Here is a 26563-nt window from a genome sequence, read left to right on the forward strand (position 1 = left end):
TCCTTCTGCAGTGACACAAGAGACTCCTGCGCAACAGGCTCCTGGGAAATGTAGTCTGTCAGCAAGGCTGCTCTGTGCCCGGAAACCGGCAGTGCAGGTACACAGACACACGCACAATTTTGTCCATTATCTGCGTTAAAAAGAGTAATCATTAATGAGAGCTCAAGATTACACGTGGGATCTGTTTGCTTTGCGGGGTGCTGTCATTGGCAGCACTGCCTGGGGAGCCCCAAACTCTGTTCCCGTGTCAAGGAGCTGCATCCGGGAGGGATGAATTGATCCCGATCTGGTTTAGTAAGAGCTGCATTAGCAACAGCTACGTGCGGAGCTGGGGCTGCGGATTAGGCACGGAGAAGTGCAGTTTGAACAAGGATCCCAGCAAGCCTGGGCTGGCAGAAGCTGATCGCTGCCTAGAGTCCCGTAAGTGAAAAGTTTAAAGCTTTTCCTGGCTGAATGCTGAAGTCCTGTTGTGTGCCAGTCCTAATTTCTCTTAAATTATCATAGATATATTTAAGTTCTCATCATGAAAAAAAAAAAAAAGGGTAAGGTGTGTGCTGTTCAAGAGAAGCTTTTCACTTGTCATTAAGGCTCAGCTGAATCCCTATGTTAATCATTAGCCATTAGTCAGTAATCCTCATGCTGATTCGAGGATTTTTTAGGTCACAGAAACTTATCTCAGAACACCTCCCCACATCCCTGTCTGACTGTCTAAAGCTTTGATGTGTGGCCCCCGTCTCAATAATTCAGACAAATTAAGGGAGCACTGGAGGTGAAATTTTCAGTTGAAGTTGGATGAATCTCTCTCATTGGTCACCAGTAATTGGTATTAAATTGGATCCTTCTTGGGGTTAAAATTCATTACAACTCATGCAGTGATAAAACAAACTCTTGACAAAGCTGTGGTTAAAAATGGGGAGAGGGCATATTGCAATTTAATGTAAATGTGCCTGGCTGCACAGAAGGTGTGAGTGGTTCAGAGCCTGTGGACAGTTCATGCAACCTGCTGTGGCACTTTGTGCCTCTCTCCACAGCTGTTCTGTGGGCTTGAGTCAGCTTGTGCCACGCTATGTCAGCCTGTGTATCATCAGCTCGTAACGTGGCGTAGAGAGGAAGGACCTCTAGAGCTCACCTGCAGTCATCCTACAGTCCTCTGTCACAGCAGGGAGAGCTTCAGCATTGCATCAGGTTGCCCAAGGTCTTGTTTCGTCTCCTGAAAACCTCCCAGGATGAGGGTTTCACAATCATCCTTTAGCTGTACACCTCTGGGTACAGTCTCATTCTGTTTTCTCTATGACCATGCTTTAGGGAGTGGAAAACAACAACTGGATCCCTCCTTAAAATAAACCCCATAGCATTGCAGCAGCCTGTGGAAGGTCATTTTTAGCCTGAAGAAAGAGGTTCTTTTTTAAACCAGATGATTGGGGGAATAGCAGTGAAGAGAAATTTTCTCTTTCCACAGGATCTTTGAAATGAGCCTGACTAGAGGTGGATGCTTGCATGGACAGCTCTGTGATGTGTGGAGAAAGTCCAGTACTCATGGAGATCCATCAAACACCTGGAGTTCCTATATCCCAAGATCCTGAGGGAGACAGCACCAGCAGAGAGGACCCTTACTATTAATTTATTTCAGTTCTTGGTGAGATGGAATTTTTTGGTTTCTGTCCAAAGCCAGTTTGACCAAAGGCTGCATATGTAGGTAGGGAGTATGGACGTCAGATGGGCTGGAAGCAGAGCAGTGGGGTCTGGGAGAGCTGTGTGCTAGACTGGAGAAAGGCAGCCAGACTGCCCAGTGCCCTCACCTGTGCTTCCATGTTAGTTCATTTGGAAAGACCATTAACCATTAACCACTGCCCAAGACTAGGACCCAGCCTGAGGAAAGCTTGGCAGTGACTGTTCCACCATTGTAGTGGTTGTGTCCTCCTCATAACAATGCCTTGCATCTCATGTCCTTCACCAAATCACACCCTAAAAGCACAAGCTAAACAAAACCAAACAAAAAATAGGCCAAAACAAACACAAAAGCCTTTAATGAATGTCTTCACAGAGGCTTGAAAGCTTGATCACTTTAAACTCACTCCTCAGTGAGTTAATGAAAATATACCATGCATATAATGAAAATATACTCCAATATTACAGGGTCTTTAGCTCTCTTATCACTTTACCCCTTTATAGGAAGAGAAATAATTTAATGGATAAAATAAAACCAGGAAATAAATGTATAAAGAGCTGTGGTAGCTAAACACAGAAGTGTAGTAATATGATGGTTAACAGTGATTTATCTGTTTGTTCCAGACAGTTTGCAAAATGGAGATCAACACCCTGTTCGTTACAGTTGATGTATGTGGGCTTGTTTTTCTGCACCTATGACCAACATGTAACATCCCAAGGTATTTCAGCATGACTGTTTAATGAAGGACATACACCTGTTTTTCACAGCTCTTAACCTCCTACTACCAGGTGTATTTCTGCTGTGCTACTTTTACTGCACTGCCTGCCTGCACAGGTTCCTGTTAGTGCACCTATTCCTATATAGGAAGGTGGTTAAACTGTATTTGTATCTGTATTTGTTTACACCCAGTGCCTCTTGCTCTTTCACTGGGCACCCCTAAAAGAACCTGGCTCCATCCTCTTCACACTTTCCCTTCAGGTCTGCAAGAGGAGAAGATCTCCCTGAGCCTTCTCTTCTCCAGATTGAGCTGTCCCAGCTCCCTCACCCTCTCCTCAAATGATAGATACTCCAGCCCCTTTTTCACTCTTGGCAGAGGATCACCTCCCTCAGTCTGCTGGCAGCATTTCCCTGATGCAGCCCCGGGTGCTCTTGAATGCAGAGGTACATCTCTGACTCATGTTCAACGTGATGTCCACCAGTACCCCACATCTGCAAAGTTCCTGTCCACCTAGGTGCTCCCTCAGCCTGTACTGGTGCATGGTGTTGTTCCTACCCAGGGGCAGAACTTGGCACTTCCCTTTGCTGAACTTCATGAAGTCACTTTTTTTTTTTGGCCAGAAAAAACTGGACCAGGTGATCCTTGAGGTCCTTTCCAAGCTGTTATTCTATGATTTTAAGGTAGGTCCCTGTCTGCCCATTTTCCAGCCTGTTGAGGTCCCCCTGAGTGGCAGCACACTCATCTGGTCTGTCAGCCACTCTTCCTGGTTTTGTGTTCTCTTCAAACCTGCTGAGGGTGTGCGGGGGTAGGCTCTGACAGCACTTCCTAGGGCTTTTTTATACTTAATGTATTCCATAAGTAATTTTGGTGTGCCACTTTCACACATGCAAAGAAACTAATCTGACCTCTCTGAAACCTTGTCTTCTGACACAGCACTGATATAATAGAGGTGACCAGCAGGTTTTGAATTGTCAGTTCAACCTCAGAAGTGTTTCTCTGCTCCTCAGACACTGGACACACATCTCAGAAAGGTGAGAGATACCTTTCTTAAGGTTTCTGCTTCAGGTGATGTCTGCAGAAGTTTCTTGCCATCTGACTTGCTGAAAGCTAAATGTCTGCAAATCACTGGCTCTCTGCTTTGTAATCTCAATATTGAAAAAAAACCCTTTTTTTTTTTAACTGAAGAAAGCTCTGCACTGCTTTGCTAGTGTCCTTGGCCATGTCCCTGGCTGCCTGGCTGTCCTTCCAGCAACTGCTGCAAAGTCCAAGGATTTGGGCACAGCAACATGTAAGTTTTGCAAGCAGCAGTTGGTCCTCATCCCAGAACAGAGCAGAATTGGCTCTGCCTTTTCCAGAACAAGGATTTGTGCCCTGTGCTGCTCAGTGCTTTTGACATCTTGTCCCCGTGGCAGTGCTGGGCTGGCAGGGCCGATCTGAGAGGCCCTTGCTGATGAACTCGGAGCCCGGCCAGCGCGGCCATGCCGCGGCTGCGGCAGGCGGAGCAGCTGCTGGGGCTGGGACAGGCGGCGAAGAGGCAAAATGGATCTCGCTCTGCTCTTGGCAGCACTCCTGGGACTCCTCATTGTCAAGGCTCTTTTCTTTCAGCTGAGAAACCCGAGCTCCCCTCCTTGTATCAGGAGCTGGATCCCTTGGTTTGGAGCTGCGTTTCAGTTCGGGAAAGCTCCTCTGGAATTTATAGAGCAAGCCAGAAACAAGGTAATGCGTGTGCTGGCGTGCCTGCTCGTGGGTGTGTGCTCAGGGTGGCTGCCTGCAAGGGGGAAGGCAACCAGAAACTTCTGCGTTCAGTTTTGCCCTTTCCTGTCACGTTTTATAACGTCAGGAGCATTTAAGTGGTGAAGAATCGGCTTAGTACCACCAGCTTTGCTGAGCTGTGGATCTGATCCAGGCACGATCTCTGTGCTGTGATCATCCTCTGCCGTTTTGCCTTTGCAGTCTGGCTGTATGTTTATCTTGGTTTCAGATAATGTGGAAAGCTCTGTGTCAAGTGCTGGGACCAGGAAGCTACTTATTTGCGTGCCTGAAGTTAGGTGAGATTTTTGACTACCAGCTGGTGTCCCTCAGCATTCAAGAGAGACACAAACATGTTTGGCAGACAAAGTTTTCCATCCTAAAGAAACTTAACCAAACATGAGGGTCGAGATTTACCCCCTGGACTTAAAATTATTTTTCTGTGTCTGTTGGATAGAAAAAGATCAAATTATTAATTTAGGTAAGATGCCTGATTTCTAGACAGCTAATAATAACTGACATAAACCCCAGTTTCCCACTTTTCATTCAGGGATTGTATCACCTGCTACTACAATGTAGTCAGCCTTGAGTGTTCCATACTGAAGGATCACACAGCCCACCACTTGCAAAAACTTACTAAAAATGAAACCATTGTAACATCCTGAAACTTGAAAATAACTCTACATCGATAAATACTGGACATTTAAAGTTTGCTTTCTCATTTTGCAGTGCTAGATTCCATATTTGTATTTATTTTTGTATTGTTATAAACTCATGGTGTTAAAGCAGAGGATTAAGTCTGATCTTTGAGAACAAGAAGAGCTGTCAACCTTGTATTAAAGCACATAGGGTGCATCATAGTGTAAGCTCGTAGGTATAATCTGGAGTTTCTTGGCATCTCTGTGCTTGACAGGCCAGTTTTAATTTTATATTACTATGTCTTTCCTGTATCTTTCATCTGTGCATACCAACATCAGTTATTTGTTCATTCATCTCTTAGATCTGAAATGTAGGACTGGAAGAAAACTCATTTCTGCCAATTCTTCTACTATTTCAGAAACCGTGCTACATAATCCATAAAATAAACTGGCCAAGCCTCACTTAAAAAATCCAGTCATAATATTTCTTTGACTCTTCTGATATTAGGCTGTTAGGGAACCTCCTTGTCTACTGTAAACACACCCTGATGGCAGCCAGATTAAAGCAGCCTGACAAACTGTCCTTTACAGTGCAGTCTGTTTTTGGGGACAGCTATTTCACCATGACTTTAGTTGCCTTTTTTCCCCAAGAAACTTTTAAGAAAATTCTTGGAGGTAATTTTAAAACAAACCTGGCAGAAGAGTCCTTTTTTGGCATTGATACACAGATGGAATGAGCAAAGCATTTACATACTTGTATTGGGGTACAAATGCATACTCAGTGGCTCTGGATTAATTAATTTTGGTGTTCATTTGCCTGGAGACCATGTAGACTCCAGGTTGATGCTGTGACAGCTGCTGACACATCTGCACACACCAGAAGCTCCTGAAGGACTTTATAAACCTCTGGTTTTGTTGGGTCGGAAGCTAAAACAAGAAACATTTTCACTGGGGAAAAAACTCAAAGGAAGAGGAGGCTTTCTTACATCTCTCCCTTTACTGTGGGTTTGCTGTTAGGACCTTTACTTTGACTTCTGGTCCAGCAGCTCAGCATCCTTGTGACTTGTGACCTCTCCCTGTGGTCCCCCTGGGCCAAGAGGGATGTCTCCATCCATCCCTCCCTCCCTCCCAGGTTGACTGGCTGCCTGCAGCACCATCACCTGACAGTCTCCCTGTCCCTGAGGAGGGCCACTCTCCTTAAACTCCCCTCAGGCACTGAAGGTCTCCCTCCCTTCCCACCTGCCACACTGGCACGCTGAGCTGAGGCCAGGAAAAATAAGCCTTTTCCTGCCTGCTCCCTTTTAAAAGAGTAGGCACTGCTGCAGAGTACAGCCAAACAAAACACGTGCTGCTGCCAAAGGGGTCATTAACAGGCACTACAGGGCTTGCAAAATACATCTGCAATAATTCCAGGCTCCTTAATACTGCCAAAATAGGGTTAAGTGTCCTTAGTATGAGCAAGCTGCCCTCGTAAAAGGTATTGCAGAAACAGGCTTTAGGCAGTGTGAAACCTCTTAATCGCTGTAGGGTCATTACCTTCAGGGGAGATTCTTAAAATGAGAAAATTCCTCTCCTGGATTAATCCTTCAGACTGTCAAAGTGACACTCATCTCTTTCTTAATTTCTTTCTTTCTTAATTGCTTTCTTTCTTAATTCCTTTTGTGTCTGTCCTTCACTGCTTTTTCTCTCAAGTTCTGGAGTAACACAGTAAAGTTCCACTACTTCCAACCTGCCCTTTCCTTGGAGTTTGCTGCTTCTATTTTCCTCCTACGGAAGAACACGTGGGCTGGAAGAATTGTCTCCTTTCCCCCTTGTGTCATCACTGGGACTAAGAAAAGAAAGTTCCCTGCTCTAATAAAATATTTAATCTCTGGTCTAATAAAAGATACCACCTCTTCCTCCTAAAGCTGCCTGGTGAAAGAAGTTTTGCAGGCAGTCTGGGATGGGCAGGGGGAATAACCAGAGCCACCATGCAGCATAAAATACAGGGAGAGCTGCTTACTGAGGGGTTCAAAGGATGTGGCTCCCCACTTTGCCTGGCAAACATGGTAAGAGTTAGTAACGAATTTCAAATTCTTCTCATCAGTTTGCTAATTAAGCAAACAGGAGTTCAGTTAAACCCACGAGATTGTTCTGCACTGTTGTAGGGATCTGTGGGATCCGTCCATCCCTCTCAGAGAGTGTTGATTTGGGATAAGGTGATGTGTCCCAGGACTCCTGGCCTTACTGTGTGTGTGCAGCTGGGCGAGGGATGGCTCACTGGGTTATACTGGAAGGGATGTGTGGAGCTGAACAGGCTGGAGAAGGCTTCTGGTGGAGCATTTCCATAGTCAGTGTCCACAGCCGAGTTACTAAAGGTCTGTGACTGGTCCCAGGCATAGAAGACCAAAATGCTGCAGTCCCTGAGTAGAGAGGGAACACGGCATTGACCCTGTGTGTGTGTCTGCAGTCAAGGGAGAGGAAACCCACCCAGTGCTCCCAGCTCCCGGCAGGACTCGTGGTACAACTGCAGCTATCTCAGCTGAGAGTGGTTGCTCCCTGTCAGTGTCCCTGGGGAAAATGGCTGTTTCCCTGATTTCCTTTGGGATTTTGGAGAACGTCCTTCTGAAGTTTTTGTTTCTCTGGAGTGTTACTTTCCTCAGGCTCAAATCTGCCTCTCACCGTAGCACTGAAGTGTTTCCCAATCTTTGAAAAAATTAGCTTTCATGAGTGAAAGCAGTAAATCCTAAGAGGATTTTTATTTTGCTTTCTGTGTCTCTGTATGTTGTGAGGTCTTCTTAAAAGCTTAATCCCCTTTTATTGAAATATTCATGCATATTGTGCATCTCTTTGACTAGCTCAGAATATCCTGCTGAGATAGAATGGGTAGAAACACAACTTAAATTGAAGATGCAGGCACAGGATGGGTTAAGAAGTTTGTTGTCCTTTTCCCTCTCCTTTCCTAGCAAGATAAGAGCTCCAGATTAATTATCATAGAATGGTTTGGTGTGGAAGAAACTTTAAAGATCATCTCATTCCAACCCCTGTGCCATGACAGGGACACCTTCCACTAGACCAGGTTTCTGAGAGCCCCATCCAACCTGGTCTTGAACAATTCCAGGGATGGGGCATACACAACTTCTCTGGGGAACCTGTGCCAGGGCCTCACCATTCTCACAGTAGAGAACTTCTCCCTAATATCTAATGCAAACCTACTTGCTTTCAGTTTAAAGCCATTTATTAGCACTTGCATAATAGATCTTGGAGTAGTTTCAGAGTATCATTATTCTGAGCCTTCTTCTGTGATATTTCTGGGTCTTCTCATTGTTTAGACTCTCAAATTACTCCAGATCATGAGTAAACTTTCAGTTCTTCTTCCAAGGAATGAATTAGGAAAACTTCTAATGCTACACAACCTTATGTCTCCTTAAAAGCTGTATTGGGCTCTTTTTCAGTACATCCTATTTATCCACTACTAATCTCAATCTTTAATAATGCTTACTATAATTTTTTGAGTACTAAAATGACTCTTTGAGGCTTCCCAGGTCCTTCTGGCACCATGCTTGCCTGTTCATCCTCCTGTTGCTGAGGATGATTTAGCAGATCACAGTAGGGAGTTCTGTAACTTCTTATTTTAATTCCTTGAGAGTTCTGAATTGAAATATTTATCACTGTTTTACCTAGAACTTGTTTAAGTCTATTCCGCTCCATTCTTCCTTCAAAACAAGATCTCAGTCCATCACTCTCAGTGAAAGGCTCCAGGGTGGGACTTGTCTTACACTGATGTAATCCCTAACTCAGATTCCTTCCCCCCACGGTTTCCTTACACCTTGATTATTTACCAGGCTCAGTAGCAGACTGGGAGACTTCCTGCATCTGGCATGTTTGGAAAAGTCTTTATTATTGGGAGTAGCAAATTGCCTTTATTAGTTTGATTCTCAAAATTTTTTTAGTAGTTTAATTTTGCATTGTATTATCAAATGTCATATTTATTTGGACACAAAATTCTGCTTTCTGAAAGATTTGTCTTTGAATATCTGCCATCACTGTGTTGCTCAGTGAAGCTGACTTGTTCTGGAGGAGGCCATCTATGCAGCTTTCTTATTTCAGTTTTGTTTAGTATTGGTCTAATTTTAATGATTCTAAATTGATTGCAGGAAGTTGGATGAGATTCAAACCCAGATTGTTTGTGTGGGTGTTTGCAGGTTACCAAGATGGTCACTGGACAGGTAGTCAATGCTGTCACTGGAGTCCCAGGGCAGTTCAGCTCCCTCCAAAAACAGGTGTGCAGGAGCTGGTCTGGCAAATTGGTTTTTAGGATCCCTTGACTGCACAGACTTGATTTCTATTGTGTATTATAGGAGCTCAGACATCTTGGTCACATGTAATCACCTAAAATAAAGTGTTCCAATCTTTAATTGAGTGCAACCTTATTTGAATAATTAAGTATTATTGCAGGTTGCTATTAGCTCAAATTTAATTTTAATATTAGTTAAAGTACATTTTAATGTTAATTTTAAAATTTTAAAAACTAATTTAAAACCAAGAACAGTACAAATTCACTGAATTTTATCCAGACTGATGATGAGGACATGGACATCAAAAAGCAATCTTAGAAATTTAACTGTTACAGAGTCATAGAACCACAGATTGGTTTGTGTTGGAAGGGACCTTAAAGCTCATCTTGTTCCACCTCCTGCCATGGACAGGGACAAATTCCACGGGACAGGAGCTCAAAGCCTCATCCAGCCTGTCCTTGAACAGTTGTTATTAAAACAATATTTTATTTATTATCATCCAGAGAGTTTGAATATTCATTCTTACTTTAATAATTTGCAGTTGAAGGACACAATCAAAATTCAGCTGATACCAAGAGGAATCTTTTCCTTGGCTTCAAAGAGCTTTTGATGAAGCAGGATTTATACAGACACAGACAGCAAAAAAAAAAGGTTAAAGTCAATGGCATAAACAATGTGAGCAAGCACTACAGACACAGACAGCAAAAAAAATGGTTAAAGTCAATGGCATAAACAATGTGAGCAAGGTAGAATGATCTTTTTATGCCTACATCTAACAGACAGTAGATACTGCACATTTGTTTTCTAGTTTAGAGTATATACAAATATCAGGGATCATTTTAATAATGTAGGAACTCAGAATTTAATGCCTATTGCTGAAAGTTTCAATAGTTTCTAGGGTATTAGATTAAGGGAAGATGAAAGAATGATTTATGGCATCAAAAACCTTCCCTGAATGTCAGTCAATCTGTTCTGCACAAAGCTTGTTAGGTATTTTGATATTAATCTTTCAACATCTGTACAAGAAAGTAATCATTGGTATTAGGAGAAAGGACAGGAAAGGAAAGAACAGGAAAGGAAAGGGAATCTGAAATATTAAAAATATGCAGGAGGGTGGAGTTTTTGCTAAAACAATGTAGACTGAAATAGGTAGGATTGTGGATTTTTACGATATTGGTACTTTGCTGTGGCAGCCAAGGGATGGAGTAGATAATCCATCCCTTGGGTTCTCTAAATCTACATAGGTTTTATTGTTTGAACTGCAATGTGATTCAAATATAAAGTGTTAATCTAAGAGAAGGAATCTCTTCTACTCTGCAAGAGGTCAGGCAGGCACATATCACATTCCCTTCTGGTCCGTAAGTCTGCAAATTTTGGTCTGATTCATGTTCATCTTTTTGCAGTTCTGGGCCAAGGTGTGCACAGAGCGGGAATCACCAGGTCCTCCCTCCTGACCTCTCAGCAGCACTGAAGTCGTGCTGGGGTTCCTGCAAAATGTGTTAACGGTGCAGTGACAGGAAATCTTTGTTTGTTCCAGCATGGACCTGTGTTCACAATATTCGCTCTGGGAAAACGGTTCACTTTTGTGACTGAGAAAGAAGGAACTGAAGCATTTTTTAAATCTGAAGACTTAAATTTTGAACAGGCAGTACAACAAGCTGTCAAGAATGCAGGTAACTGAGAACCGTTTTTTTTTTTAAAGGAAACCAGATCTAGTTACCCAGGAACATTAAGTCCCAACCAAAAACCCACTGGCTTTTTGATCATGCTTTAAATGTTTATTTAAATCCATGACCATGTTATGAAATGAAGGTGAAATTCAATTTCTCCATAAGGATCCAGCTCTGCAAGCCAGCCAAGGGATTTGGATTCAGTGTCAAGGAATCAGAAGTTTCTGATCCAGGGACTGTTATTATTTTTACCATCAAGCAACTCCAGCTTGAGATCAGGTCCTTTTCTGTGGCTGGACACCTCACCTGTGTGTACCTCGTTTAGAGTAATAGTAGGTAGTCCTATCACTTCGTTGGAGAATCAGCTTGCACCAGTAGTTATTTGTTACCCTGTAGTCCAAGAGTCATTAGAAAAGGATGAAGTGTTTATGAGCATGTACTACTACAGCATGGAGACACAAACTGGTATTTTCTTGGGATAAATTATTTTTCACTTCATTCAGTTTTGTGGCACGCCTGCACATCTCTCTACATCCCACTGGGGGGAAATCTCTGGATTGTTGATTCTGGCATTGACGCTTCATGAGGCAGGAAGATGTTACACAGACTGGGAGAAACAGCGGCATTACCAAAACCTTTATGTAGTTACAAGGAAGCTTCCAGGGAATTTCACTTCAGGAAAATGAGGGTTAAGGCATTTAAATTAGAGTCAAAAGTTATGTGTTAAAATGTACACTCTGTCTTTTAGTGAAAATCTACTTTCCAGAATGTTTCTGTTTCATTTTGTATTTAGTGTCTGTCCCTGCAGAAGCATTTTATCAGAACCATGGCAACCTCTACAGCATGATGAAGGGGAAAATGAGTCCCTCTAATCTGCACATGTTCTCGGGCACTTTGTGTAAGGAGCTCCATGAGTACATGGCTCACCTGGGCACAGAAGGCACAGGCGACCTCAATGACCTCGTAAGGTAAGGGAGTTTTGCAGCACATCTCAAATTCAGGGGTGTCCTACATGGGAGAGAAACGTTTCTGTAAAGAAGCTGGAGCTCAGGACTCAAGTCTTAAAAAAGGTTTGTCAGGATGCTCATCACAGACTCATGGTTTCAGGTGGCTCACAGAGTGGACAGGGTTTCATGTAAGGGTTTTCTCCCAGTTAGGAGAAGCATCTGAATTGCCTTTTTGGAAGAAAAAAAGAAAACACAGCATCTTCCAACAAACGCTGTTTCCCAAAAGATGGGAGAAAAGCTTCATGTGTTTATAAAGAACTTAGGAACAGACAAAATGCTTGATCTTCAACAGGTTGAAAACCTTTCATGTTTGAGCCAAGCCTAGCTTGAAGCTTAACTAAGACCTCTGCAACTGACTTGGCTGCAAGAACTTCATGTAAAAAAAAAATTTGTTTCATGTGACAGCAACAAAGCTTTTAACTTCTTTTTCCTGATTATCTGGGACAACACCTACATCTTGTCTGTCCATCTGTATTACAAGTTGAATATTCACAGAATCACAGAATGGTTTGGGTTGGAAGGGACCTTAAAGATCATCTCATTCCATCCCTTCCACTAGAGCACATTGCTCAGAGCCCCATCCAGCCCGGCCTTGAAGACTCCCGGGGATGGGGGCAGATACTGCCTTTGGTTTGGACCTGTTTCTGACACCTCACATTCAGATTGTCTTTTGCTGCCTTGTTCTGCATTATACAGTAAGATATAGCTGTTACTGCAGTTAAATCACTTGGCACCTCTCACTGCAGTTACTGCAGTTTGGATTAACTGGGGGAAAATGTGGGGGAGAGGGGCTTTGAAATATGGTAGGAGATGATCTGTTCTGCTTTGCTAAACAAGGCAGAGTAAAAGTATTGGAATGCGACATTCTGAGTAATTGTTACTTAGCTGCCTCGAAATGAAATCTATAGAGCCACCAGATGGCCCCCTCTTCCTTATTATCAGAAAATAGAAAACTGAGCACTATTCCCTGAAATACTCATTTAGCAGCAGCTGGGACACAGCAAAGGCTGCGCAAGAGTTTCTTGGAGTACAGGAAAAGGGTCTGAGGAAGGAGCTCAGAGTTTGCAGGATAACAGAGGAGCAAGCAGGTAAAGAATGAGATGAAAAGAAACCAGAAAAACATCATCTGTCCAGGAAAGCTGCAGCCAGAGGAAGGATGTTTCAGGATGTTTGGTCCAGAGGGGTTTGTGCAATGCCTGGAAGGTTCATGGGGGTCAACCTGAAATGAGAGGGGTGGTTAATAGGGAGAAGGGGACCTCGGTGGCCAGAGTCTTTCTGCTCCTGCTCGAGTGACCAAACCCTAACTGGTGAAGTTCAGCCATGCGCAGACCAGCCTGAGGTCTGTGTATCTCCTGCCTCTGCTTAAAATCTGAAATAAGGGTGTGGGTGAGGTGTGAGCCTTGTGCCAGCCTTTCATACTGATGTGACCCTTGAGTCCTACAGCTTCCAGTGCTGGCAATCCAATGTGCTGCATCCTGGTCTAAAACTGCTGCAACAGCTATCCTGTGGGCCCCTAAGTCACGGGCATCTTGTCCTTGCAGGCATGTCATGTATCCAGCAGTGGTGAACACCCTGTTTGGGAAAGGCGTGTGCCCAACCAGTCAGAGTGAAATCAAGGAGTTTGAAGAGCACTTTCGGAAGTATGATGAGGACTTTGAATACGCGTCTCAGATGCCCGAGTGCTTCCTGAGGTGAAGGGGCAGAGGTGATGGTTGTGGTGTACCCACTACAGGCATTTCTCTTGCTGCAGTATCAACTGTGGGAGACATTTTCCCTGGAGGATGATGCCCAGCCTTTATTGATGGTGTGCCCTTAGGCAAAGCAGGCTTTTAGCTAAATGCTTCAAAAAAGTTCTGACCTTGTCTTGTGCATTTTCCTGGCATAGAGCAGAAACAACCTGGCTTATGTGAGCAGGGCCCAGCTTGGACCTGTCAGGGAGCAGCAGAATGGGGTAAAGGGCAAAGGCCTGAGCCTAAATGTGAGTCCCAAGCTCAGGGGGCCTCCACTGAGGTGTCTCTCTGCTCTTTCCCAGCATACCAATCCCCAGTAATGTGGCTGCACTGTCACAGAATGGACCTTGGGTAGAGACAACCAGACTCTGAGGAGTTTCTTCCAGACCCTGTCAGTGCTCTTGTGGCCATCATCGCACTTTTAGCACCTCAAAATACCTTCAGAAAGAATTGAGGATGCTCTAAAAATGGCCTTGATTTTCTTCAGGAGGATCATTCTTGAAAAGATTGGCCTAAGCAGTCTGTCCAAATCCACACTGAAAACCTGTAATAAAAAGGTATGAAAATGTAGGAGTGGTGCAGTCCCAGGTCATGGCTGCAAGAGGAGGTCTGGGCAAGATGGAGGCCTTGGACGTGCTGTTCCTCATGCCAGTCATCACTTCTGTCAGTCAGACTGACACTTGGCTGTTCATCAACTGACTGCTGTCCAGGGGCTTTTGGAAAACGACCCAGGGAGTGCTTCTCATGGAAAAGGAAATGTTGGTTTGTGCTGCCTCCGTTAAGTACTTCTTGTTTGTTGCTTTTCTTTACAGGAACTGGTCAAAATCCAAAAAATGGCTTCTAAAATTATTTGAGAAAGTAGTGTTGGATGCTGAAAGGACCAACCCTTCAGAGACTGCATCCAAGGTAAACATCTGAGGCTAAGAAATGAGATGACTTTGTTGCATATTCTGACTGAAGTGATGGAGGGCAGGAATTACTTCAGTACTGGAAGAAATAAGTCAAATATGTCAGCTTTTATAGCTATACCGAAATGTTCCAGTATTGCTGTCACCTGCAGTAGGACAGACCCATAACTTTGACTCCTGTTCCTCCATTTAGTTTATTTCAAGCAATTCTGAGAATTAACATCTTTCCCTGGGGAATTTTAAGGCAAGGGTTCAGAGCTATGACCCATCCCCAGCCTCCAGTATCACACTGCAGTGAGCAGTTGAAAGAGGTGAAAGACCCTTCAGTTGTTTCTCTGAGGGCAGCATGCTGTGAAACTTCAAAACCTTACATGTGCTATTTATAAACCCTGGTGTAGAGTGAGCAGATCCTTCAACAGCCAGACTGGTAGAAAATAGCAGATTTCTGGATTGGGAGCCAAGTACCCTAAATATTGATTGTGTCAAAGCTGAGATAAGTTGTTACCCTGGTTATTCTCCTCAGCTCTGGCAGGAATTCTGCCGATAGGGCTGACAAACGTGACGGCAGACTGGCCTGGGAATTCTGATCTACCGAATGGTTGTAGAACAGATCACTAAAAAAACCAGGTTTTATTTAGACTTTAAAAGCTTTACATACCACAATTTCTTTAATAAAATAAACCAGATTTGCAGAAAGAAAGAGGAGGCTGGAGAGGAGCTGGTGGGAGGTAAGAAGGTGCGGGAAGTAGGAGGCAGAAACTCGGTGTCTTAGATTAAGTGGGCATTTGGGAAAAAGATCAGCCATTTTTTATTCAAGGTTGCCCTTTTCCTCTCTGAAAAGTAGGCAGGAAACTTTGCCTCAAGTGCATGGTTGCGCTGCATTTAAGGACATACTATAAACAAAAGCTGATCCTAGAACATTACACTGTTGCTATAGTTTCAAAGAATATCAACCCACTGAAGTCACTGCTTAGGTCACCAACAAAGTGCCTGAAACTAGGGAGTTTGCTGATGTATTAGACCATCTCTTAATAACAAGCACCCTTTTGGCATGAACAGAGAACATTTTCTTCATTTCCATTTTCATTCAAGTGGCTCATTCCCCTTTTCAGGTTCTTTAAAGCAGAGGTGTAGAGCAGGGATTAGAACAGAGATTTCTTTTTTTTCTTTCTTCCACATATGAGCAACAATGGGGAGTGAGGGAACTCAATCCCATAAAATTTTAAGGAAATGGAGAGCAGTGAAAGTATTCAGGAGGGATTCATGTGGTGCCCTGAGTTCTCCTGGTCCTCTGCCTATGTGAATTAGTCTCATTTTCTCTTAATGGTTGTCATTTCTACATTGTGCCTTCCAAAAAAGCCATAACTAACATTACTTCTCTTTGAGAAATTAGTCCTTGAGTTCTAGTAAGCCCCACCCCAAACTACATTTTAATATATTTTTGGAAATACAGATGATTATCTTTTATTTTTAACAGACACTTCTACAACATCTCCTGGATAATTTGCAAGGAAAACATCTAGCTCCCAATTATGGTCTCCTGATGCTCTGGGCTGCCCAAGCAAATGCTGTCCCCGTAAGTACATCAGCTGCAGAAACACCTCTTTCTCCAGTTCCAAAGCCTGTATTTGGGAAGGAAAGGCTTTGAAACAGAGGTCACACACACACTGCATGGATTCCAAAGAAGGGATTATCACGCCCACATGCATCACTACAAATATACCCAGGCTGCAATGTCACAGAAGCAATGACAAGAAAAGCTCTTCTTTTATTTTTCCTAAATGATGTTGTCCCCTATCATAACATTTCAGGAACATAAGCCTCACAGCTATTAAGATCACAGTCTTAAGCTGTGAAGAGCATTTAACTCTGTTTTGAAGCACTGTGGCTGTATTATAGAAAAGACTATTTCAGATACCCTGGTGCTACCAATTGTAAAGAATATCAAAAGCATAATATAGAGTAACTTCATCCATGTGTAAATCCTTGAGTGAATTTGTCTGTTTCATTTTTGGGGATCTGCTGTACAAACGCCAGTGGAAGAAAATAATAGTTTGATTCTAGAGCCATTAAGTTTTGTCCATGTTAGAAAAGGATTTGCTGGATTAATGATACTGATATAAATATGCTAACAAGCCCAATATATCTAACACAGCTTAGGCTGACCCAAGACATTTATAGGAATTTCTCAGATGAAAAATCCATAGCAGCAAAAACATCCTTTATTTACCATGACTACTAAGCTCTTTCCAGCACAGTTATGTCCATTACAGATGTGATTTAGAAAAACATGATAGTGAGTTATTTTTGTATGTCCCCCTAACAGATATATCTATGTTTTTTGGAGATTGGATATAACTGCAGTTTAGCCTAAGGGAAATTCATCCATTTCAGTGAGGTTTCTGTGGATTCACGTGTTGGCATAAGTGGGAGGCATAGCCTGCTGTCTGTTATCAGGATAACTGACATTCCTTCCACAACACTTACTTCTGTAATATTCAGCTGTAAATAGACATACAGATATTTTTCTGTTTCTCAGAATAGTCACAACCACTGTTCTGGGGAATGGAATGACGAAAGAAAAGGCATTTCACCTTCCAAGAGCATTTTTTACAAGCACTTTAAACCCTTTTATCTGAAACAATTCAGTTATCCCTTCTTAGCTCATGGAGTGAAGCCACAGTGTCCAAGTGCTGTACAGGAAAGCTAAGCTACCAGATTTGTTTTGCAGAAGGAGGGCTGCATCCATGTCGGTCTGTTTGGGAAACAACAGTCAGAGTTTCATCCCTCACCAGCGCAGATGGCCCATGACCAGATCTGTGTGCAGGCTGCACCTCCTGCTAGCTCAGCAAGGAGAGAGACTCCTGGCACTGCTGCCAGTCCTTCTGGTTTCATCCTACTTAAGAGGATTTTCTCCTTTCCTAAATTTCTTGATTTTCAACTTCATTGCATAATCAGTTAGCAAATTATTTCTAAAGGGGATATATTACTCCTTGTTTTGCTGTTAATTAAAACTTTTCCTGCCCATTTTAGTGTGACTCACTATGACAATGCCCTGCAAATTATTTAACCTCATTTCTCCTAATACTAGTATGGATTAATTTTTTTCATTCCTGCAGCTAAAACTAATCATGCACAATGATTTAGTAGTAAATTTAACACCTAGTTATTTGAAAATAAAGGATTCTGTGTTTCAAAGCTCAAGGCTAAAGCTATATAATGTTCACTAAAGATAAGTACACAGCAGATGACTAGACATAATCTCCCAGGAGCTGAGCCCTTAGATATGGATTTACCCAGGAAGCACAGCTCCCTGTGCATCCCAACTGCAACAGGCACATACAAAAAAAAGTGCAAATGTTTTTACCTGCCTCTGTGATTTGCTAAAAAGATATCGCCATTCTGTTCCATATCCCTAAATTCAAGGATTTCCATCTCTGTTTAGGTTGCATTTTGGACCCTTGCTTTCATACTCTCTAATCCTACCATTTACAAGAAAGTCATGGAAGACTTGGCTTCTGTTTTTGGTAAAGCAGGTAATAAATCTGATTGAGTCCTTCTGGAAGCTGGAAATTATTTATCCTGTGTTGGCCCAGCACAGGGCACACTTGGTCAGTGGCTGGGAACAGTGAGTGTTCTTGCTAAGGGTGCTACTGATAACATAGAGTCCAGCTCTTACATCTTTACTCAGGATATGCTCAAGATGTATTTTTAAGCAAAATCACCTTTGATGTTAGCAGAAAGAAGGTAAGAAAGGAACAGTACATGTTTGTTTCTTCATTCCTATCATTTAAACTTAGATTTGTATTTACCCAGTCTTGTGCTTTTTCCAGGCACCTACAATAAGGTCAGATGAGGTCTTTCAGTTCAGGTGCTTTTCATTGTGTGCTGTTCACCAGAGTTACAACTATTCATGGAAAAAACAGGCCAGGAACTGTTCTCTTTTCTGTCATCAGAAGTAATTTTTTCCAGCATGCTTCACCCCCCATAACTAATCTCTTGCCCTCAAAAAGCAGTCATCTACTGGGAGTAGTCGTTCCCATATGCAGTCCCCTGAACGACAGGTTAGACTTTCATGGAAGACTCTTTGTTGACATGGGTCAAAACTGTATCAAGAAATATGTCAGTAATTAACCAATAAAGTAAATAATGAAGCAGAGCTTAAGCCTTTCTCCTGGCACTGTTTCATTTGCTAATGTTAACAGAGCCCAAGAGCTCAGCCATGGCTTCTTGTCTTGGTGCCTACAGTCCGTGAGATTTCCATGCAGTGTCCTATGAAAGCACAGAAAAACTCTCAAGACTTTTAACTTCCAACATGACTTTGGCCCCTTCTGGCCAACACCATATCTACACCTTCCTTAGAGTTATTGAATTATCTTCAGTGGCTTTTCTTAAATTTTACTGATTCAGGTCAATTTATTTACTTTGAAATATAAAGACAATTTTTGGGTGTAAACAATGCCTTGAAGTCTTGAAGTACTTCACCCACAGTTCTAAGGCAAGAAATGTCAGCCTGTATCAAAACAAGTACGAAATCTAATTTTTACATGGAGTCTTCTTTCTCATGCCATAACAGGTAAAGATAAACTGGAAGTCTCTGAGGAGGACCTGAAGAAGATCCCTTTCATTAAATGGTGCACTTTGGAAGCCATACGGCTGAGGTCTCCAGGTGCAATCACCAAGAAAGTCATAAACCCAATTAGAATTAAGGTGAGGTTTGGTTGTGGGTTTTTTTCCCCTCAAGCATGCTGTGTGATTTGTCTGGAAAGGGTCCTCCCAACAGATCTGGATAAAATTATAGTGGGAGAGATATTCCACAGCTTCACCTATATATTCTTTTTAATAGATTTATTCATCATCATTGATTTATGAGTGGTTTGGATTCTCTGGCTCACAGTCTTGCCTTCAATTTTGAATTGATTTTAGATTGAATTGAATTGAACTAGAGATACTGATGGTATGTAAAATAGGAATCAGACACAACAAGTATGGTAGAAGAGACCACATTTTAGTAACTGATTAAGACTCCTTCAACTACCGCTCAGAAGGGAGGTGTCAGCATTCAGGAATCTGACAAAGAAATGTTGAGGAAAAAACTCACACTCTTAAGGAATCAGTGCTCATGACTATTTAAGATTACTGATAAAATTACTAATGTCTACTATCATAGAAGGCTTTCTTTGCATTTCTTTGCATTGAAGGAAGTGTTTAACAAAATATTTAGGAAAAAAAAACAGCTCACATGGTAAATTAAGAAGCAGGAAAGACAGAAATCATGTTTCTGATCTTTTGATACCTAAAAAACCAAATTAGAATATAACTAATCTTTCCACCTTCCCTGCTGTGTAGGTTTTATGGAAAAAAATAGCAAGAAGAAACCTCAAACGTGTAATATGGCCACCTTGGCTGTAATCACCTTTACTTGTCTTCTCTTAGGACCTTCTGCTGATGGAAGTACCAAGGAGGGACTGTTTTGTGAGTTTAACCCATTTAGCTCTTTTCTTAGAGATTTTTCTCCTTTTCAGAATTTCACCATCCCTGCAGGTGACATGCTGATGTTGTCACCATATTGGTTGCACCGGAATCCAAAATATTTTCCTGACCCAGAAATGTTCAAACCTGTAAGTTGTCACTCTTAGTGTGGATATTTTGTTGTCTTTTCTCCCCTTCACTTATTTTACAATAAAAGCACATCGACAAACTTGCTTAAATTTGGCTGGAGAATGGCCTTGAATACAGAGAACAGGTGCACATACAAGAAATGCCTGTAGGAATAAACAAGACTTTTAAATTCAGTCACATGTTCCAGGTAATATGGTACTACTTTATATCACTTTGATCCTGACTTTATCACTCTCTACAACTCCCTGAAAGGAGACTGCATCCAGATGGGGGTCAGTCTTTTCTCCCAAGTAACAACTGGTAGGATGAGAGGAACCAGCCTCAAATTGTGCCAGGGGAGGTTTAGATGGGATATTAGGAAAAATTTCTTCACTGAAAGAGCTCAGGCATTGGAACAGGCTGCCCAGGGAGGTCGTGGAGTCACCATGCCTGGAGAGGTTTAGAAGATGTGAGGGTGTGGCAGTTGGGGATGTGGTTTAGTGGTGGATTGGCAGTGCTGGGTTAATGTTGGACTTGATGATCTTAAAGGTCTTTTCCAACCTAACAAATTCTGTGATTCCAAGTACTCTCCCTGTCGGATGATTTCTGGTAGGTATTATCTCTGCTAATTCAGTAGTTAATCTAGTTTCTTTATTATTCCACTGCAGGTGGCTGTGTGGGCAGGCTTGTAACTGCTCTTTTTAGCACCATCCAATATAGAACAGTTTGTCTTTTTTATAGAAATACATCAAGGAGTAATTTAAACAAAACTTCCCTTCTAGCAAACTCTTCCCGATTTGAAATCCCTTTTAACAATTCCTGCTTCTTTGAAATCTGAAGCTGAAACTCTGATGCAGCAGCTTATTTTTTTAGTAACTTTATTTCTAAAGAGCAAGTTAGCTTGTTTTTTTAGAAACTCACCCATTTTTCAAGATGAATAGGTGAGAACCCCTTAGACACTGTCATTCCAAATGTATGACCTCGCTTCATCACCACTGAGGTTTTTTTCTTTCTTTATTGGATTTTGATGCTGACAGGTTTCCTCCTCAGAAAGCTCTGAACAGCCCTAGCTGAAAAAAAAAATCCCTAAAATAGATAAATGCAAGATTATGTCTTCTCTGGGACAGCTTCATCAGAGGAGTTCACCACCAGAAGCTTGACAGGGTGTTACTTGGCAGAGTAGCACTGAGTTTGTGGAGGCTGGTACAGTTTGTCAGCCAGCAGTCATGAGATTTGCTTCTCTCAGTGTCACCCACCAAAACTTCAGCCCATATTGCCTTGTTCCTTGTGTTGTTCCTTTCCTCTCAAAGCAACTTAGGATGGAGCAGGGATCCCTTTGGGTACAGACAAGCTGTTTTTTGTTGAGAATCGTTCGTTTTCTCACACACTGGCTTACACCAGTTAAAGCTCATAGACTTTGCATTTGTCTGTGCAGAGCGTCTTAGAAATTTTTTTTGTGCAAGATGTGCGTGAGTTATTACAAGCTGTTTTTTGTTGAGAATCGTTCGTTTTCTCACACACTGGCTTACACCAGTTAAAGCTCATAGACTTTGCATTTGTCTGTGCAGAGCGTCTTAGAAATTTTTTTTGTGCAAGATGTGCGTGCCCTCAGTACTGGTTGATTTGCATTTGTATATATAAAGAGAAGGGTGCATTTTAATAGCTCAAGATGCAGGATTTAGGAAATGGGGAGGTATAGGAAAACTGCTTTAGGGGTAATTTTGAAAACCTTGCCAGCATTTTAAGGCACTTAAATGTGTTTCAAATGGGACCTTCATTTCTTTCCCTGATTCGGTGTTGACTTTTGGATCCAGACTCTAATGCTAACAGGTTGAATGCAAAAAAAATGGCATTAGTGCAACTTTGTATTGAGGATTAGCTGTCCAAGGTCATTTTTAGCCTGGAGAAATAAAGTTAAGCTTTATTTATATAAGGCTGATTTGGAAAAAAAAAGTTTCTTCCCACAGGATCGTTGGAAAGAGGCAAATTTAGAGAAGAATGCTTTCTTGGACAGCTTTGTGGCATTTGGAGGAGGGAAGCATCAGTGTCCAGGAAGGTCAGTGAAACAGCTGGGGTTTATTTATTCCCAAACCCTGCAGAGAACAACTCTCTTGAACTGGGCTTCTCTTACAGTTGGAGATAAAGGGTTTTCTTTGCTCTTTGTCAGTCTCCTAATGTTCAGCATCATCTGCACCTTGTTTAAACTGATCTGAAAGTGGTTTCATTCCTGGAAAAGACAGGTTAAGTCACAATGAGCAGGCAGAATCTGAGACCAGTTTATCAAGGGATATTGCCCCCCACCCAGGGAGGAAAGTCAGCCTGGCTCTGCCCCTGCTGAGGTGTCTTTTCTTCAAGGGAGAGTTGCTCCACTTACACCATTTTACAGACACAGTTATTTAGGTTGCCTTAAACCAGTTCTAAACAAACCTACAGAACATTTCTCTGGTCTGAGATTCTCTTTCCATCCTCTGCGATGCCACTGACATCTCTGCTGATCTTCAGGTGTCTTAACTGGCTCCTCTCTGTTTGAATCTTGTCTTTGCATTAGGGCACACAGAATTGTATAATGGCTTAAATTGCAGATCCTGTCTCACTTCACTCCTCCAGCAGTGCCACCAGCCTTGGTACTTCCTGCATTCCTTCTGCTGTTTTCTCTGCTGTCCCTCTTCCTGGAACAAGTCCCAGGGAGCCAGCTGCTCCTCATTCCTGTGTTCAAACATCTCTATGCTCAACCCTCTGCCTTCAAAACCTGCTCTCCTCTGAGACAGAAGTGACCAAAAATCCTTAGGACCAGTCATTTTATCTCAAGTTCCATGTGGAGCAAGGAACCTGGAGGGTGTTGCAGAGGATCTGCATTCTGGAATCTGCACCCCATGGCAGGCTAGACGCGAGTGCCAGATAAACGTCATGAAGGCATTAAAGACATGAACAAAATGAATAAAACCACATTCACCATTTAGGTTTGCCAGAGGGAAGTGCTCACTCACTGCTGTACCTTGGTGGCTTGTACCACATTCCTGAGCTAAATCTGAGCACAGCCTCATTCCCAGCAAGGGCAACAGCAAAATTCGCAAGAGGCATCTGCAGGTACAGGGAAAGCTGCAAAACAGTGTTTCTGAAAGCTGCTTGTTTATATATCCTGACCTATATCTTTGTTCAGGCTGTTCTCTGGACTCTGATAACATCCTTAAAGTAAGTTTTTGGTTAGAAAGAAAAGTATAAGATTTCCAGATAGACAACAGATGGAGAATCTTCTTCTTGCTGAGAAACTAAAAAGCCCTTTCAGACCCTTTGGCAGGCCACATGGTAACACACCTTCAGGTTTTTCAGCAATAATTGTAAAAGAATAATGTGATGGGCTTGAAAAAGAAGGAAATTAAATCAAGGGTTGTATCAAGGATTCCAGGTTGCAGATTTCCTTCATACGAGTGAATGAAACAATGATATTTCAAGTTGAAGATGCATTTTTATTTATTTCAGTATTGAGGTTTATAAATGAAATGTGTGAAGCATTTAATTTCTCCATTTCAAAAGTGCATCAGAAAATTAAAAGCTAATTTAATCAAACTGAAAGCTAGCAAATAATTTACCTGCCCCATAGTCTAGCAAACTGATGTGGGAAGAGCTCCCAAAAATCCATTTCTGTGCCATAGTTTTTACCTAAAAGAAAAATTTGATGTCAGTTTGACTACTTTGGTAAAACCAGGTGGTTATTACCTGTGTGACTGTGCTTGTCTTGAACAGCTCTGTTGTCCCCTCAAGCACTGGGGTCCAGGGCCCTGCTGTGCAAACAGGGCTGGTACTGGAAGGACCCACCCTTGCATGGTGCTGCAGGCTTGGAGCTTGGGCTGCATCCCACCTGAGCTGGGCTAATAGCCATCAAAATACCTCTGTTATGCATTCCCCCGAGCCAAGGCCACCAAAAGCTCAAGGCAATTCCAGTGTGAAGTCACAGGGATAATTTGGGTCTGAAGCTGCGCTAAAACAAACAAACATCTTCCCACTCCAGAGCCCAGGGCAGCTCCATGTGCAGATCCTGGTGGCTCTGCATGAGTTACCCCGGGTCTGTGAGGCTTTTTAGCTTCCCTTCACACCTGCCAGGCCAACTCCATATGCAGTCATGTAGCCTCCTCCCCTGTGAATTCCCCCATAGCTGTTTTATCGAGGTTTTTCAGCATTTCTCTGTAGAAGAGCAAGGTAATATTACTATTTTAACTGAGTATTTAAGACTTAGGTGTAAACTCTGCAAGTGAGTAATCCCATGACCTCATATAGATGCACAGTGGTGAATGCAGAAAGCTCTTGTACACATCAGCATTAAAAACTGATAGCCTGGAGGAGTTTACCTGCAGTTATCCAAAATCTTCTCCAGCCTAAGAAAGACCTTTGGGAGAGTGTTACAGAAAAAAGAAATCATGCCCTTGGGTCTCCTACTGCATCCTAATGCTGACGCATTAAATAATAACTCCCACTGTCACTGCTCTCTGATGTCACCAGGCTCCCAGCTGCATTATATAACTTTATATAGCACGATTAGTCATATGGCCTTTTCTGTGTTTGACTGCCTTCTCACTCCTAGGAAGTTATTTCAAGTCAGCAAGTGTTAGGAGAACATAAATGTTTATACAGTGGAAAAATCCATAATGATAAGGGGCTGGTTTAAAATAGGTGTCAGAGGGATACTGGTGGTCCAGCATTTCACCAGAAAGAAGGGGCAGCTGCCACATTTGTGTTCTTTGCCAAGTAACAAAGCTGAAAAAACTATGGCAGTTTTCCTGTGGAAGATAAACTTTCAGGCAGAACTAAAGCACAGTGTAAAATGTGTCAAAGGCACCCTGTTTCTTACCTGATGATAACACACTTGTGATGGTCAGTCTGGAGGGCCAATGTTTTCCTCCCGTTTCTTGCAGATGGTTTGCGATCATGGAAATCCAGCTGTTCGTTGTGCTGTTCCTGTACAAGTATGAATTTGTACTGTTGGATGCAGTGCCAAAGGAGGTAAGAGATCCATGCATTCATGTGGCATTCCCCAACTTTATACTCTTCATTCATCAGGTTCAGCTGAACAACCATGCTCAACTGTAGTTACATAAATTTTGAGAGGAGTATTATAAAGCATGTAATGAACAACTCAATCTTTGTTTTATCTCAGAAAATCCGGAGTAATTCCAGTAATTCCAATTAGTGGGGCTGCACTGCCTATACAACAAAGTGCTTACAAGAATGTTTTGTCTCATTGTTGCCTAAACATTACCAGAGATTTGATACTTGTTGCTCACAAAAACAATAAATATGGAATGGGATCATTAATACTTTAAAGATATGGAATCAGATGCAACACTTGTAGTGCTCTTCCACTCCATATTCAGGGGCGAAAAGTAACTGATTAGGGTAAAACTGAATGAGTAACTGTGACACAGAAAGGTTTTACCGTAAGGGAGAATGGCACAGTCAACCCTTCATTATTTGAATATTTTGAAAATATTCAGAACTGTGAGAGTTTCTTAAGAGCTCATGTGTCATCCTGACAGAGTGACTGGAATAATAATTAAGCATGAAGGCCCTACTCAATGGCTTTGGCAAAGCCAAGAAGTAATTCTCTAAGACCAAAGATGCAAGAATGTTTATCTTAATGTTAAAGCACAATAGTAATTCCATTAACTGAACTAACTGAAGTGTTTTTTCTGATTTTCTTCTTTCTTCAGAGCCCTTTACATTTGGTGGGGACACAGCAACCCATGGCACCATTAGGGGTCCAGTATAAATGCCGGGAATGAAAATTGTGCAGCATTGACCTTTCTTTGCCAGCCCGTGGATGGATGAACCACTGAGCTGCTTCCCAATCCCACATCTTCAGACTCTGCCTGCAGAGTTCTTGATTTCAGCTTTCAATGCTGTACATTGTGCTGTGCCAAACCAGTGCAGTCATACCTGTGCTCCTCCCCTGGTTGCCCACCTCCCAGTGCTTCACTCCAAGCTTTCCTGCTGCATTCATAATTTGTGGGTCAGTTATTCACAGACTTTTCAAATCTGATATACTAAACTCACCAACCAAACACGCAGGACAAAAAGCTGCAGTGTCTGGAAGTCCTGTGTGGAAGCTGTGCCAGAACCAGCAGAGAAGCAGCTCCCTTGGGCCAGCTCACTGCTTCCTGTAGGGCGCTTCAAACCAAGGCCGAAGTGGTGCCTCATGCTAAGAAATCACATTGGTAACAACAAACAGCTCCCTGGTGCCGGTGTGCACAAAATCCAGGACAGTCTGAGCAGAGGCGTCTGGATCAGCTCCACATCCTGATAAACTGTGGTGACTTGTGTGTCACTGCCTGTGTGGGCAGGTGAAGGTCTGGCCTGCTCTGCCTACAACCAGTGCCAACTTCTTGCAAATAAAATGAATTTGTAACAGAAAATTGCAAGCATTTGGGATCTTGTTCCACTGGAGCACCTAAATTTCTGCCGAGCTTTATTTTGCTCCACAGGATTCAGAATCATCAGTCCTTCTATGAATTTGCAGTGACAGTTTGACCATGATGTTTGGCTTCCAATAAAAAGTGATCACGAGGAAAGCTGTTGCTGCTCATGAGACTGGTTGTCTAATA

The 26563-nt window shown here is 42.5% G+C and overlaps 1 protein-coding gene across 8 annotated transcripts; it reads left to right on the forward strand.

Annotated features, from left to right (window-relative positions):
- Positions 1-9: 9 nt before the first annotated feature.
- On the forward strand, positions 10-26547 carry LOC103622821 (24-hydroxycholesterol 7-alpha-hydroxylase). 8 transcript variants are annotated; one of them, XM_017744936.1, is made up of 16 exons: positions 10-97; positions 1460-1636; positions 2293-2387; positions 3596-3675; positions 3993-4103; positions 10589-10724; positions 11515-11689; positions 13270-13419; positions 14271-14364; positions 15844-15942; positions 17812-17902; positions 18943-19076; positions 19892-19987; positions 21935-22023; positions 24878-24965; positions 25673-26547. In XM_017744936.1, exons 3-16 carry the CDS (start codon positions 2336-2338, stop codon positions 25742-25744), a joined length of 1467 nt encoding a protein of 488 aa, XP_017600425.1. In that variant the 5' UTR covers positions 10-97; positions 1460-1636; positions 2293-2335; the 3' UTR covers positions 25745-26547. The 8 variants fall into 8 exon arrangements, with proteins under 8 accessions (XP_017600425.1, XP_017600427.1, XP_017600426.1 ...); XM_017744938.1 differs by having other exon boundaries at positions 2297-2387; XM_017744937.1 differs by lacking the exon at positions 10-97 and adding an exon at positions 194-420.
- The last annotated feature ends 16 nt before the right edge of the window (positions 26548-26563 follow it).

The sequence above is a fragment of the Corvus brachyrhynchos genome, unplaced genomic scaffold, assembly GCF_000691975.1.
Source record: "Corvus brachyrhynchos isolate BGI_N302 unplaced genomic scaffold, ASM69197v1 scaffold116, whole genome shotgun sequence".
In the NCBI taxonomy this organism is placed as follows: domain Eukaryota; kingdom Metazoa; phylum Chordata; class Aves; order Passeriformes; family Corvidae; genus Corvus; species Corvus brachyrhynchos.